This window comes from Varanus komodoensis, unplaced genomic scaffold (assembly GCF_004798865.1).
Source record: "Varanus komodoensis strain SLA01 unplaced genomic scaffold, ASM479886v1 scaffold4, whole genome shotgun sequence".
Classification (NCBI taxonomy): Eukaryota; Metazoa; Chordata; class Lepidosauria; order Squamata; family Varanidae; genus Varanus; species Varanus komodoensis.
In genome coordinates this window covers 701,510-714,925 of record NW_025335941.1, presented here as the reverse complement: position 1 = coordinate 714,925, position 13,416 = coordinate 701,510, and the positions used below count along the sequence as shown (strand labels likewise).

The 13,416-nt window shown below is 36.1% G+C and overlaps 1 protein-coding gene across 7 annotated transcripts in view; it reads left to right on the top strand.

The window, feature by feature from the left end:
- The window catches only part of SH3KBP1 (SH3 domain containing kinase binding protein 1), a 158,806-nt gene that overhangs the window by 102,489 nt on the left and 42,901 nt on the right, over positions 1-13,416 (top strand). For all 7 annotated transcript variants that reach the window (XM_044441660.1, XM_044441659.1, XM_044441657.1 and 4 more), the window contains one exon: positions 1,380-1,576. In XM_044441660.1, the coding sequence (XP_044297595.1) occupies positions 1,380-1,576 (197 nt within the window). The remainder of the gene's footprint in view (positions 1-1,379; positions 1,577-13,416) is intronic.

Below are 13,416 nucleotides of genomic sequence, written 5' to 3'. Positions count from 1 at the left end.
TCAATATATTTGTATTAATTAGAAGCACCATTTCAGCAGGATTGGTATGAAAGCTGATAGCGTTTCATTGATTTCCTGGTTATTAATGAATAATTATTAAAAAGTATTTTCTCTAATCTTAACTCTTCTCCCTAGGTTTTGAATAGATATAATTATAGAATTGTTAGTGGCTTGATGTTTAATTTTAGTTGTTGGTTTTAATTGTGTTATTCTTTATATTCTTAATTTTGTGTCTGAGTTATTTTGGAAAGGCCACTGTTTAAGGTTTAAGGAATGACAAAGGTAAATATTTTGAATGAAATAAAATGCAAACTAACTTTTAAAGTGCAATAAAACTGTCCTAAATATAAAAGGTGATTAATTAAGTGTATTGATTCAAATGGAAGTGAAGTACATGGGTGTTCATGATAATAAGTTACAATTTAGCCTGCATAGAAACATAGAAACAGAGCGAGTCATAAGGGCCCTGCAAACTTCATGAGCTTTCTAAGTAAAGCTTTTGTTGGTCTGACCATAGGTCATGGCTTTTCAATAAAAGATGAAACTTACCCCGTACGCTTACAGTTGGACAGTTAAATAAGTACGTCAGGTTGCCATTAATTTCTGTGTTTTCACAGATAAATAGAAGGGCATTCAGGGGAAGTTATGACATTTTCCATAGAAAAATATACTAGTTTTTTCCATATAAAAAGAATATTTCTTAATGCAAATTTGCCTCTCTCCTAGATAACTTTTAGCTCTATGTATGGAGTCATCCTGACATTGCCCAGAAGTGAAAAGTAATGCTCAGTAAATGCATCACACAGATTTTGCAATGGTTTCTTTTATTCAAACAGTACAGATGACTGAAAAGTCATAAAATTAAATTAATATCATAGACTAGAGATTAGTTGGAATCTGTTAGAAAAATTAATTGCTCTGTACAACAAACTTTTGAAAGTCCGTCTTTGGACATACAAATCAGCTTGAATGAATAATTATAAATGTGCAAATAGACACTCATTCCTTTTAGTAATTTCTGCTATCTGAAATACTTATGGTATTGTTCTAGGAATGTAACTTCAGAAGTAGTCAAGATTAGAATTAAAACAGAATCCTCATATTTCAGCAATGTAAGGGTCTTGGAATATAATTTAATTTAGGTTTTTTTAATGGAACACCTGCTTCCCCTTATCCATTCTCCATAACCTTGATACACTTGATTCTGATGTTGAGGGAACAATGTGATTTTTCAGATTCCCAGTATAGAATTTTTCACCAGAATTTTTCAGAATGAAATAATTAGATATGCTATATGAATCTTGTACATAATGTGTATATTTGCTCTCTGTACCTTACTATTATAAAGGTAATTTCTTCCTCTCATTTTCTTCTGGCAGGTTTAAGAGATGCTACAGGTTCTGAAAGCGATGGTGGTGATTCCAGCAGCACGAAATCAGAAGGAGCCAATGGAGCAGCAACAATCCAACCCAAAAAGATTAAGGGGGTTGGGTTCGGTGACATTTTCAAGGACAAACCTATAAAACTACGTCCAAGGTCCATAGAAGTAGATAATGATTTTCTACCTGTTGAAAAGGTACAGTTTGTAACTTAATTCCTCACAAATGCCAGGACCTGCTTGGTTTTATCTGTTGGGTTTTGTCTTTTGTTGTGCCATGCTGAAGAAAATGAACATTGATTAACTGCTGTAATTGATCATTGTAATTTCTTGGAAAAAATATCACATCAGTGTTTCATTCCTGCATGCATGCACACTTGTTCTTTTTGGCTTCACTAACTATAGTTGAAAGAACAATGCTTCAGTGCCTACCTGGGATGTATACTAATGTTATTGCAGGATATGGTGATAGTGAATACGTGTACTTCTATTCACTGTGTCCTGTCCCTGTCCCTTCCAAATTATGCCACACATCATACATTATAGCAAGTGTTATGGCCAAATTTTAACTTGATACAATACTAAATATTATTTACAAGGTGGCATTTTATGAAATATATGCTGTTCTGTCATGTAAAGTTAAAATATTTGAAGAGTTATCTAGGAATGTTGGGATGACTATATTGTAAACCAAGAAAGGGGAAGTGTCTGATGCTTCTGCGTAAAGCCTGTTTGGTATGAAGCTTTTTGTTCATTGGCAAAGGGAAGTGGAGCACTTGTTCATGAACCTGAGGAGAACCAGACTGCCTCTGGTTTGTGAGGAGACCCTTTAGAACAGGTATTATTATTATTATTATTATTATTATTATTATTATTAATATTATTATTATTACATTTCTATGCCGCCCCTTGCCGAAGCCTCGGGGCGGCTTACAACACAATAAAATACATTGAAATACAATAGAACATAATAAATTACCATTAAATACAAAAATACAAAAAATACACTGAGTTTCAAACATAATAATATAAAATTAAAAATAACAGTATAAAATAAGTAAATAAATAATATAGGAGGAGAAAAGAGAAGGAAGAAGAAGTTGCCCTGGCCAGATCATATATTTTAACAATTAAAATAATGTTTAAATAAAAAGGTCTTTACCTGGCGCCGAAAAACCAGTAACGACGGTGCCAGGCGGACCTCTTTGGGGAGTGAATTCCATAGGTTGGGCGCCACCGCAGAGAAAGCCCTCCTCCGAGTACTTACTTTCCTAATTTCTTTCATGGAGGGTTCCCGGAGAAGGGACTCTCCCGCAGATCTCAAAGGGCGGTCGGGCATATACGGACGTAAGCGCTCGTTCAGGTAGCCAGGACCCAAGCCGTTTAGGGCTTTATAGGTCATAATCAACACCTTGAATTGGGCCTGGGCTTCAGTGGGAAGCCAGTGAAGCTGACGGAGGACTGGAGTCATGTCAGCATAACGCCCCGTCAGCAACCTGTAGGAGGAGAGGTGGGACTTTCCCAGTTCTGTGGTCTGATGTCAAACAAGTGGATCAAATAAGTAATGTCCAGTGTTCCCACTATCTGGCCCACAAGCAGCACAAAGCTGCCTGAATCTCTGGTGGGAAGGGGAGGTGGGGAATTCAGTTTGGAATCAACTCCTAGTAAGGGGAAGAACTAACTACACAATAAGAGGGCTTTAACTCAATAAATGGCCCAATGTAATGACCTTTATATTAGTACTTTTGTATCACAAAAACAGTCTTAGCTGGCCAGTTTTATCATATGAAGGATATTATCTGATATGATCTCTTTGGAGGGAAATGTAGAGAGTTTCGGGGAGAGAGAAGTCAATGATGTTTTGACTATCTGGTGAGCTACCTAATGCTACTATGCATTTATTTATTCGTTATATATCTATTCCACCATGTTTTCTTTCCAAAGAACTGAAGGCAGCTTACATAATTCTCTTCCTCCTTCTGTCAGTCTTATTCTCACAACATCCCAGTGAGGTAGGTTGAGCTAAGAGTCTTTGACTGGCCCAAAGTCACCCCATTAACTCCTTGGCTGAACAGGGACTAGAACCCAGATTTCTTAAGTCCCAGTCCCACACTGTTAATCGCTGCACCATACTGGGTCTCTTTTAATTTAATGATGATGCCTCCTGGAGATCTATCTATCTATCTATCTATCTATCTATCTATCTATCTATCTAAAAGCATAATTCAATAACGCTCCCTGTTAAGAGAGTTGTGGGAAGAGAGAACACAGAAGTACCTTGCTTAGTGAAATCTCAGACATGAAACTGATACATAAGTGTCCCTTTAATGATCTATTCTGAACATGTCCTAACATCAGAAAAGAATGATAGGACAATGACATAATTTAACGTCACAAAAAATGAGTATCAAAAATTCTGAGAAAAATTGAGGGGGATGCTCTCATAGCAGCTGTCCCACACTATATTTTATTAAATTAATAAATGCATTTATAAATTATTTTTCTGAAAGCTCAGTGTCGGTAAACAAAGAATAAAGAATGCATGCATAAAACAAAATCTAATTAAAATGGATATTGAACAACTAATAGATCACTGACTCAATAAATACTAATGCAAACAAATTGGACACTATTCAAAAATTAGTCAAATCTTTTTTGTCCAAAGTTACCTTTCTCAAAGGCAACAAAGCACAGCATATTACAAAACCCTAAACCTCTACCAAAGAGAGCCACTAATAATTTTGGGCAAGACAATTAAGTTTAAAGGGACCAGTCTTTGGCAGATATAATAGGCATAGGTCCAAAGATACTCATAGTTTAAGTACTCTGTCCAAAACCTCTAGAACAGATCCAGATGATTCAAGCAATTAGTTTAGACACATAAGAACCTGGGCAGGAAGGAGGAAATAACTGTTTTTCCTATTAAATTAAATGTTTGTACATATGGAGGTTCATCTTAAGTTGAGACCTAGAAAACTGTAGTAGCTAAAGCTTCTTTTGCTGCCTTTCAGTTTTTAGAAAGTATAATAAATTTTTTCTGTGTATTGTCTTTAATGCAGCTTTCACTTTGCTGATACCTTTTCCCCTATAAAAAGTCTAATTTAGCCATTGTTTATATTAATTTCCAATGTTCACTTTCGTTCACAATCCCCTTCACAAACAGGCTGATTCTTTATTATGTTCACATCAACTCTGAAGTTTCATATACGGTTAAGGTCATTTGGTGCTGTCAGGAGTTTTTGTGATTTCTAACAACATGTTATATTAGATATAACTCATGTTATATTAGATATGTAACTTTTGCACGCTTCAAGGAAAGATCAATGAACTCAATCTGTATACAGAAGAAATTAGAAGAATGATGATAGCTTCAAATTGGGGGTTATCTTCCTTTCCCTGACTTGAAAATTGTAGAACTCTCAGTAAAAGCTCTGGTATTTTTTTCTTTATAACTGTACAGATTCCCAGAAAAGATGCCTTAGATGATGGTGAGGCTTGGAAAGCAAACAACACTTCCCAGAATTTAATTTTCTAAGAAATCATTGTATCCTCTATGCTAAAGCTGACTTTTCCAAACCACTGTGTTTAAAAAAAATAGAGAGGTGGAGATTTCTGCCCTGAGCAGGTCTCTCCCTCCCTCTTTTCCTCTCTAGCAGACTCAGGAGATACTTGAAACATAGACCTTTTATTAAAGCTTAATAGGTTACATTAGAGCATCAATCAATGTAGCACTCTTTTTGATTATGGGAGAAGCATCTGCTCATGTGAAGAGCTGAATTCAAACTTCATTCCCTCCCTTTCAGAAGAGTTTTGGACTCCACTCTCAGGGTGGCTCCTGCCGCTTCAAGGCTAGGTAGCAGGAATGTTAGACACTTCTTAATTGGTCCACTCACCTAACCTGTCATTTCTTTAATGGGTCAAAGAACACCCCCTCAATATCTTCCCCACCCTCCCACAGGTTTGAAATGTCACTCTTCTTTTCCAAAGCAGACTGGTTTTCACATTCTGTCTTGAAAATTGCCAAGCTATGCCCCTCTGCCTCCTTGGACAAATCTGTCAGAGCAGACTGTAAAGTGGGAAAGCTGTCCCCTCTGCTCTACAAGTTCTTGTAAAGGAACACAAAACAGTTATCAACTGAATATGCTTTACAAACTATATGGACTTGTTACTATCCAAACAGATACAATTTCTGTTTAGACAGAAGATACAAAAGAAGATTTCTTTTCCCTCTTGAATGTGAGGGGGTTTGAAAGTTCAGAGAAATCAAGAGCTGTGCCTCCAAACTCACTGGCCAAAATGGGGAAACTGTGGGAAAACACTGTATCCAGCTTCACCCATAATGAGAAGTAATTCTGACATGTGAAAACCTTAGAACTGATCATTGGTTGTCCATGATTCCCTCTAACCAAAGTTCCATGTTTCACCATGCTTCTGGTATTCACACATATAAGGACAAGCCATTCCTGCCATTTCTTGTCATTATGTGTAAATACAGCCTTGGTTTAGTGGTATATTTCATAACATGGTTTGTGTTAGACATGCAATTCCACCTTGTCAGGTGCTTTTGGATAGAGGGCTCTTAGTGCTACTAATCAAAAGATGCTACTACTGTTCCTGCTTTTCTTCTTTAATGAGATTTTTTGTTTGTTTGGTGGGGCAAAAAGATTGAATAAAAAGTGAACAGAAACACTGAGAAGACACAGGAAGGTTACAAGAAGTTGTCACCTTGTTGGTTATTTGTAAAATTCCATGGATGAGGCAAGGAATCATACAGTAAAAGCCTCATCTAGAAATACCTCTTTAAATTTGTCATACTTACAAACTACGTAATATAAAAGCTCTCTAAGTGGTTCACATATGAAAAAGAAAAGAAACTAGAAGTTTATACTTCAGTGTTTCCAAGGAATGCATTCCATTAGTGGCTTAAAGTCAAACTCATCTCTCAGGAAACTAGGTTTGGTGACTCAGTGTGGGTGGCATCTTCCATTGTGTGAGTCAAATCTGAACCTGTTCAGCTGCATGCTTTTGAGCAGAACATTTTGGTGCTAAGGAGTGTCATTATTTTTGTTTATTACAGTTTGAGTGTTTCCTTTCTCAGGACATATATCAACACGAATAGTCATACCCACCACTTCATTACCTGCATTTGAACTTTTTCTTTGGTCAGGGTATTCTTCATAAATTTGGACTTGCAACATCTACCTACCTACCAATACATTAAACATGCATTGAAACTTGCATTTAGGCAGTAAGAGCATTACAGAAGCTACTTCTGTCATCTAGCATGCAATATTGCTTACTTAATTAAAATGGGTAATCCACATTCCTGGGATACGTGAAGGTGTTCTGAGTCATTCTGCAAAAAATTAATTATTTTTCCACTGTGCAAAGGAAAGGAAAGTATTAAGAAACAATATTAGATTTAATTTTCTTGTTCTGTAATTACATTCCTTATTAAAATAGGGAATTTTGCTCTAGACTTACTTCTGAATAACTTAATTTTAAAGCATTTTGTCCTCTAGCTTGTTCAGAAAAAAATCATGCCTTCCTGTGCTCATGTTGTCTTTTCTGCTACTCTGTTTGTGTGGTCAGAAGAAGCCCAGTTTTTCCTCTCTGAAAAGTAGAGAAAATCATTACCCTGATGTAGCCCAAACTGCTAGAAGTCCAGGTTTCCTGTGAAATAAACAAATGCAAGCTTTGTTGCTTCATAGCTCATACTGGCCTTAAAGTGTGACTCAGTTTAGGCTTGGTCTCCCAGACTTAGTGAGCTCAACACTTAGAAGGAAGTGGGAGGATTCTTGGTGCAGCTTTTGAACGCTTAGTATACTCTGAAAAGGCAGCTTTACTTCACAATGGGAGAAGAGGTATGTCTGCGGCTGCTTCTTTGTTTTTGTTTTTTTTTTTAACATATTTTGCTTGTATCTGCGACCATGCTTTAACTTGAACAATGTAGAACACAGATGTTTGGCAACAAAGGCCTTTGGCTTACTGAATTATGGCATAAAAATGATGTGTTAAAAGTGAGAGACTTTTCACTGAAGTTTTAAAATGGAAAGCAGCTCCATCTGTGTTTGTGAAGTAATAAGTAACATATTAAAACAAGTGATTCCTCTGCAAAGGCAAAGCTTGCCCTGGAATAATATAGCTGTCCCACTTTGATCAGTAAACCTACATAGATGTTTTAAGATAACCCTGTTTTTGTATCATTTTAAAATGAACAATCTTAAATATTATTTTTCAATTAACTTGTGCTGTCTGTGTAGGAGGAGTAGGTTTTTCATATGCTTACTTGATTAAAAGTAAAAAGAAAGAATAGAAAAGGAAGTCTACTTCTAAAAATAGCTTAGCTGTACTTTAGTTCTTGTTAACTTTTCATAAAAATATGCTAGATAAATATTTAGGGATAAAAATCCTTAAGTGTATGTGCTTAGAAAATAAGACATGGTTTTGGTTACTTCTAAAATCCATTAAATACCATTTGTACAACAAAAGTGAACTGTGATACAAACTGTTACTGTAGTATTTGCAAATTCATTAATCTATTTATGAATCTGTGCTCTTCTAATTCTCTTTCTCTCTGCATGTATAGCAGATGTTTGCAGCTTCTCTTTGAATCATGGGATAGAACTTGATAGCTTCCTGTGTAAATTTCTCAATTTATAATGTGGCATGTGCCTTCCTTTTTCTTGTTTGGAAGAAGGGGAAAAAGAGAGCAGGAAAGGGATGAAAGGGAGTTTTAATAGTTTCACCTATGAAATAGCCAAAGTGTTTTGAACACATTTTAAAATGCATTAATTTTTAAAAATGAACATGCAATCAGTTTTGATTCCTTAAATGAAACCCTTATAATCAGTCACAGGTATAGAAACAATATCCAAAGAACCCTTCCTTTTACAAGCAATTTGTACTGAAGCAAAAAGATGCATCTGTCCTTTTGCCATTTCCATTCATTTCAAAAACAGTGCTTTGGTCTCACTCAGTGATGTGGGAAACGTGTGTTAATACTATTAAAATACAGTGAATTCTTAAGCTGCAGCCTGCTCAAATTTGTAGCAATTGCTCAGGCTGCTCAGACCAGCAAGTTTTGGTTTTGAGCTTCACACCAATTTGCTTGCTCAGCTGAGGCCCTGTGCGCAAGATCAACTTCTTCCTTGTCACCCTGTTTCTGGACATAATGTACGGCAAAGGAATATTAAAATCACAGCATCTTAGATGTCTGCAGTTTGTATTCCACATTGCAAAGCAGCTGACAAATTCCTGTCAGTTCCTATGCCTTTTCATACTCTGTGGAAGAAGTTGATACTTGGATGGGTCTGGAAAAATGTGTGGGCTGTTTGTTTCCTTCTTCAGGGTTCACTGACGTTACAATTTTGCACAGATGTTAGTTTATTCTATAAAAAAGCAAACACACAAACACATCCCTAGGGCAAGGAGTGATGAAGACAGGCGGAAATAGTACCAAATATCTCTTTCTTGGAGGAAAAAGAACCAAAGAAAAGGCAAAGCAATTGGACAAGTAAAATAGTAATAATAGCCATACTGATCCATGAGGAAAAACAGATCCAGAATCTACATATAGACAATACCATTATTAGGACCAACTAAAATTTGAAAAAGATGTTCAAACTCTTCCGTCAAGTTAGATAGTATAAAAGCAGAGTTTTGGGAAAGAAACCAAAAATTCCCAAATTTGGTAGCCTTGAGGTCTGCAGTTTAGATAGGCCTAACCCTCAAAACGGAATTTGCGGAGTATATGAATAAATTATTGGTAGATATTGCAGGTATCAGATAATACCTAACAATGTATTGTGGGAGAAAATAATAATGAAGTTTAGTCAGAATTCCTGAAAATAGTCTGTTTTAAACTCTGATCTGCTGTTTGTCTTGAGTACAATACATAGGCTTCTGAGTCTGCATAGACAAAGAGCGTAGAGAAACATGACAGTCCTTCTATTAGTATATTGTAGAGTAATTAAGAATAATTGGAGGTGGTTCGAAGGTTAAAAAAATCGGTCAGTACCAAATTGTGGATAAGCAATGTAAGGAAATGGAAGGGAAGGAACAGAAAATATGTATACCTATCTATATCAATTTAAATAGAATAATGCAATATCATCACAAGTAAAACAAACTAAAAGCACCATAGTTCAATTTAATTAATTTAACATTATTCTCAGGGGGTGGTTACTCCTTTATCATACAGCAAGGGAGAATGAACCTAATTGGTTCAATTAGGCTGTTTTTTTTTTTTTTCTTTAAATCTGCAGTTGCCAATTTTGTTCATCAGTTCTGCTAATATGATTTACTGATTGACTTGGTTCAACCAAAAATGCTTTGCATTTCCTAAATTCCATTAGTCATTGGAGCACACTAATCTCAACAAAACCTTGAAGGTTGAAGAATTTTAAATGCCTTTCTAGAAGCCATATTTGAGAGCAATAAACTAAAATTCTCATAAGTAGTTTTGGAATACTATTGGAAAATATTATTTCCCCTTAACATTAGAGGGAAAAAAGGCATATTGTGATTGTATTCTTATTACCTGTGCAAAATGTTTGACTTGCAAAATATTCATGTTGAATCATATATGGCAACAAGTTGGAAAATAATAGAAATTCCTTCTCACCTATGGTTCACATCAGATATGGAAGCTATGTTTTTAGGTCTTGGCATTTTGGTGGAGGGTACCAGAAGAACTGGTTAGTTTCTCTAGCATGAGAATTATTCATTTCCTCTCCCTAATGTTTTGCAATACTTTTTTAGGCATAAAATTATAATTCATAATTAGTGAAGACTGTAAACTTGCATATACAAGTTCAACAGTCTACAGTTGCAACATTTGATTCTGGCAAGGACTTATCTTTTTCCAATTAAAAACACCTTGGTATAATTTCTAGATGCTTAATGAGTGGTGATAGTGAAAAAGCCATTAGAGATCAGACAGAATAAAGAACTAGACCTTCCAAATCAGCTGACATTGCTTTTAGTGTAGTTAAGAGACATCCAGCAAGAGACATCCAGATTGTAATTTCCCTGGCTGCCAGGGTTAATGACTTCAGCTGCCATTTGGGGAAAAACCTCAGGTAGTTGCTTGTGCTTTTCAGTTTTTGTATTTATAATATTGTAAGCTACTTTGTAGACTCTAATTGAAAAGTGGGATATAAATATACTAAAACGGCAGCAATAATAAATAATAATAATAAAAATAAAAATAAATAAAAGGTAACTGTGGTCAGTACTCTCTAGAGGATGTGGGTGCCATTTCTCCAGAAGAATGTGTAAAATCAGTTGTGCCAATTTTATTACCAGCCTGGTTTCACAGTAGTTCATTAGCCATGACTAGCAAAAATTGAGCGCTAAATTGCCCTGTTCATATATACACCATAAACACTGGTTAAGAATAGACTTGCACAGCTGTTTCTTCCACCATTTTTTTCAAGGCAAATAGATGCTGCTTGTACTTTTGTGAATTCACTACCTTTTCACCTTGACAACTAGCATGCCCAGAAATCTTGATTTGATAAATTCACAGTATAAATACCCTACCATTAGATTTTCAATGTTCTTACATAAACTTATTTCTAACTAAAGTAGCCAGTGAAGATACTATATTCTTGGTGTTGGTCTCAGGTTGGTTTAATTGTGTTTGTCAATTGTTAATATGCAATTCATATAATTAAGCTTTCTGTGTACTACTGCATCTTATATTTCAAGTGTGATTGAAAGAGCTTAATCTTGTATGTTGACAGAACAAGCCAGCATAGGTGTTAATTTCAAATGCCTATCACAAGGAACTTATATGAATAGACAGACATTCATAGGCTTGCACTGTAAACAGACTGTGTGTAAGCAAGAAATCAAGATGCAAACAACGGGAAAGGATTCAAGGAACATGGCTTGTAGAGCTAGCAAACAAGATCAGTGCCAGAGTGTCTATAACCCAATCTATGGAGATGCCCAGATGAACTAGAATGGATAACGCAAATGTTTTCCGGCTCTGTTAACATGCAGAAATAACTTGTTCTTTTTGTAAAGGTGGTGGTGGATTAGATTCTCTATCAGAGCTTTCCCTAGCCATGAAATAAGACCTTCACAATCAAAGAAAAAAACTCAGGAACTTTTCCAGCCCTTTAAGCATCCCAACCTTGGTACCAGCTCACAGTCCCATCAATCTTCTGTGTTCTAGCTCTGCAAATGTCCAAGATGAGACTGAATAATAATATAACAACACATTTTAACACACTGAAACTGTTAGAATGTTGAACATAATAGGGAGAAGGGGCATTTCATGTAGTTCATATCTCAACCCCTTACAACTTTTTCAAGTACTATGCCCTTGGAGACTTACGCAGTGCGATGCATAAATTTTCAGCCTAGAATCCCTCCAGGTCTTTTACTAGTGCACCTCTCCCTACAAACCCTACAAACCAATACCTCAGAGCTGATTTACTGAGAATAATTTTAAGTTCCAGGTCAGGTCACCTTATTAGGAGAAATTATTAAGATGTGAGATTGGCTTAGGATACGCTTTTTCCTCACTGTGCTGCTGTTTGAGACTTAATACATACTGGCTCTAAAAAGCTGTTCCGTCTGCCAGGAACAGATAAAGGAGATCTGTATACAGGAAGAAAGCAAATACAGCCCTTGCCAATTGCACATCAACCCATATTTATTTCAAAAATAAAATTGTCAGTCTTTTTTAAGCAACATTCAGAGTAACATACACTATGAATGCATGCATGCATATGATATATTAAAGTTTTCTTATCATTCCCTTGGTTAACTTGAAAGGTGGACTGTAAAATTCAGAATGTGACACTTCTATCTTGTTTCAGTTACTATACTACATAATTTGACCCTCCTCCTCTTTCACCCTTAATTTAGACTTAGTATTTTAGTTTGCAACATGCAATTTGAAAGTCTGTTCTTAAATAGCTCCAGCATCATTGGATATTTTTATCCAGTAAGGATTTTAAGTAGCAGTTTTTTAGTTTTAGGAGACAAAGCAAAGAATGGTGGTGAGATTTTTAAAAATCTATTTGAAGTACTTTCAGGATCTGAAATACTATCTCAGCAGTCTTCACAGTTTCCAAGATGGGAGCCAATTTTGCAAAATCATTTCAGTAGAAGAGCTACCTTCTCCCACCACTGTGTGTGTCTTCCATCTTGCTGACTATGTCTGCATCTCCCCCTCCTGCTGCTGCATCTGCACCCTGCCAATGCCTCCTTGCCCTTTTGCCTACAGTCCTTATTTCCCTGTTTCCATTACTCCCTCCCTCATTGCCATTTTCACCCACTCTACAGGGCAGCCAAACTCTCTGAAGAGCCAGTTTCTCTGACATAAAACTATTCAGTTACTTATACAGATTAATAGTTGCGTAACATTAACTACTTCCACTTGTACCAATCATCAATAAGTTCAGAAAGTGTAAAAATAATAAATGTATAGTCACATTTAACATCTATTATTATCTAGTGTTGTAAGCCGCCCCGAGGCTTCGGCGAATGGGGCGGCATAAAAATGTTTTAATAAATAAATAAATAAATAAATAATTACTACTACTATGTCACACTTCTACCCCGCCTTTCTTCCTCTTGCAGGGAACCTAAGGTGGCTTGAAAGATTCTTCTTTCCATTTTATCTTTATAACAGCAACCTTGTAAAGTAGGATAGGCTGAGAGTCAGTAATTGGCCCAAATCCCCCAGTGATGGCTTTGGACAAGACCTTGGATCTCCCAAGTCCCACCACTATGCTCAAAAATACAGTAACAATAAAACAGTACATAACATAGTTAATCAGCAGTAGATTTGTACACACTACAGTGTGCTAAAACCATAGTTTGGTAGGTCACACTTCAGGAAAAGTCTGTGTAAAGAGAAGGGTTTTAAGAAGGTGTCTAAAGTGTGGGATTCTGTCTAATGTCAATTGGTAAAGTTAACCTCAGGAGTATTTAGCATCCTCTTAAATGCTTGTTCTGATGATCTCAGTGAAAGGGCAAGGCATTCCCTGAGATAACATAGTACCAGTGAATGTGGA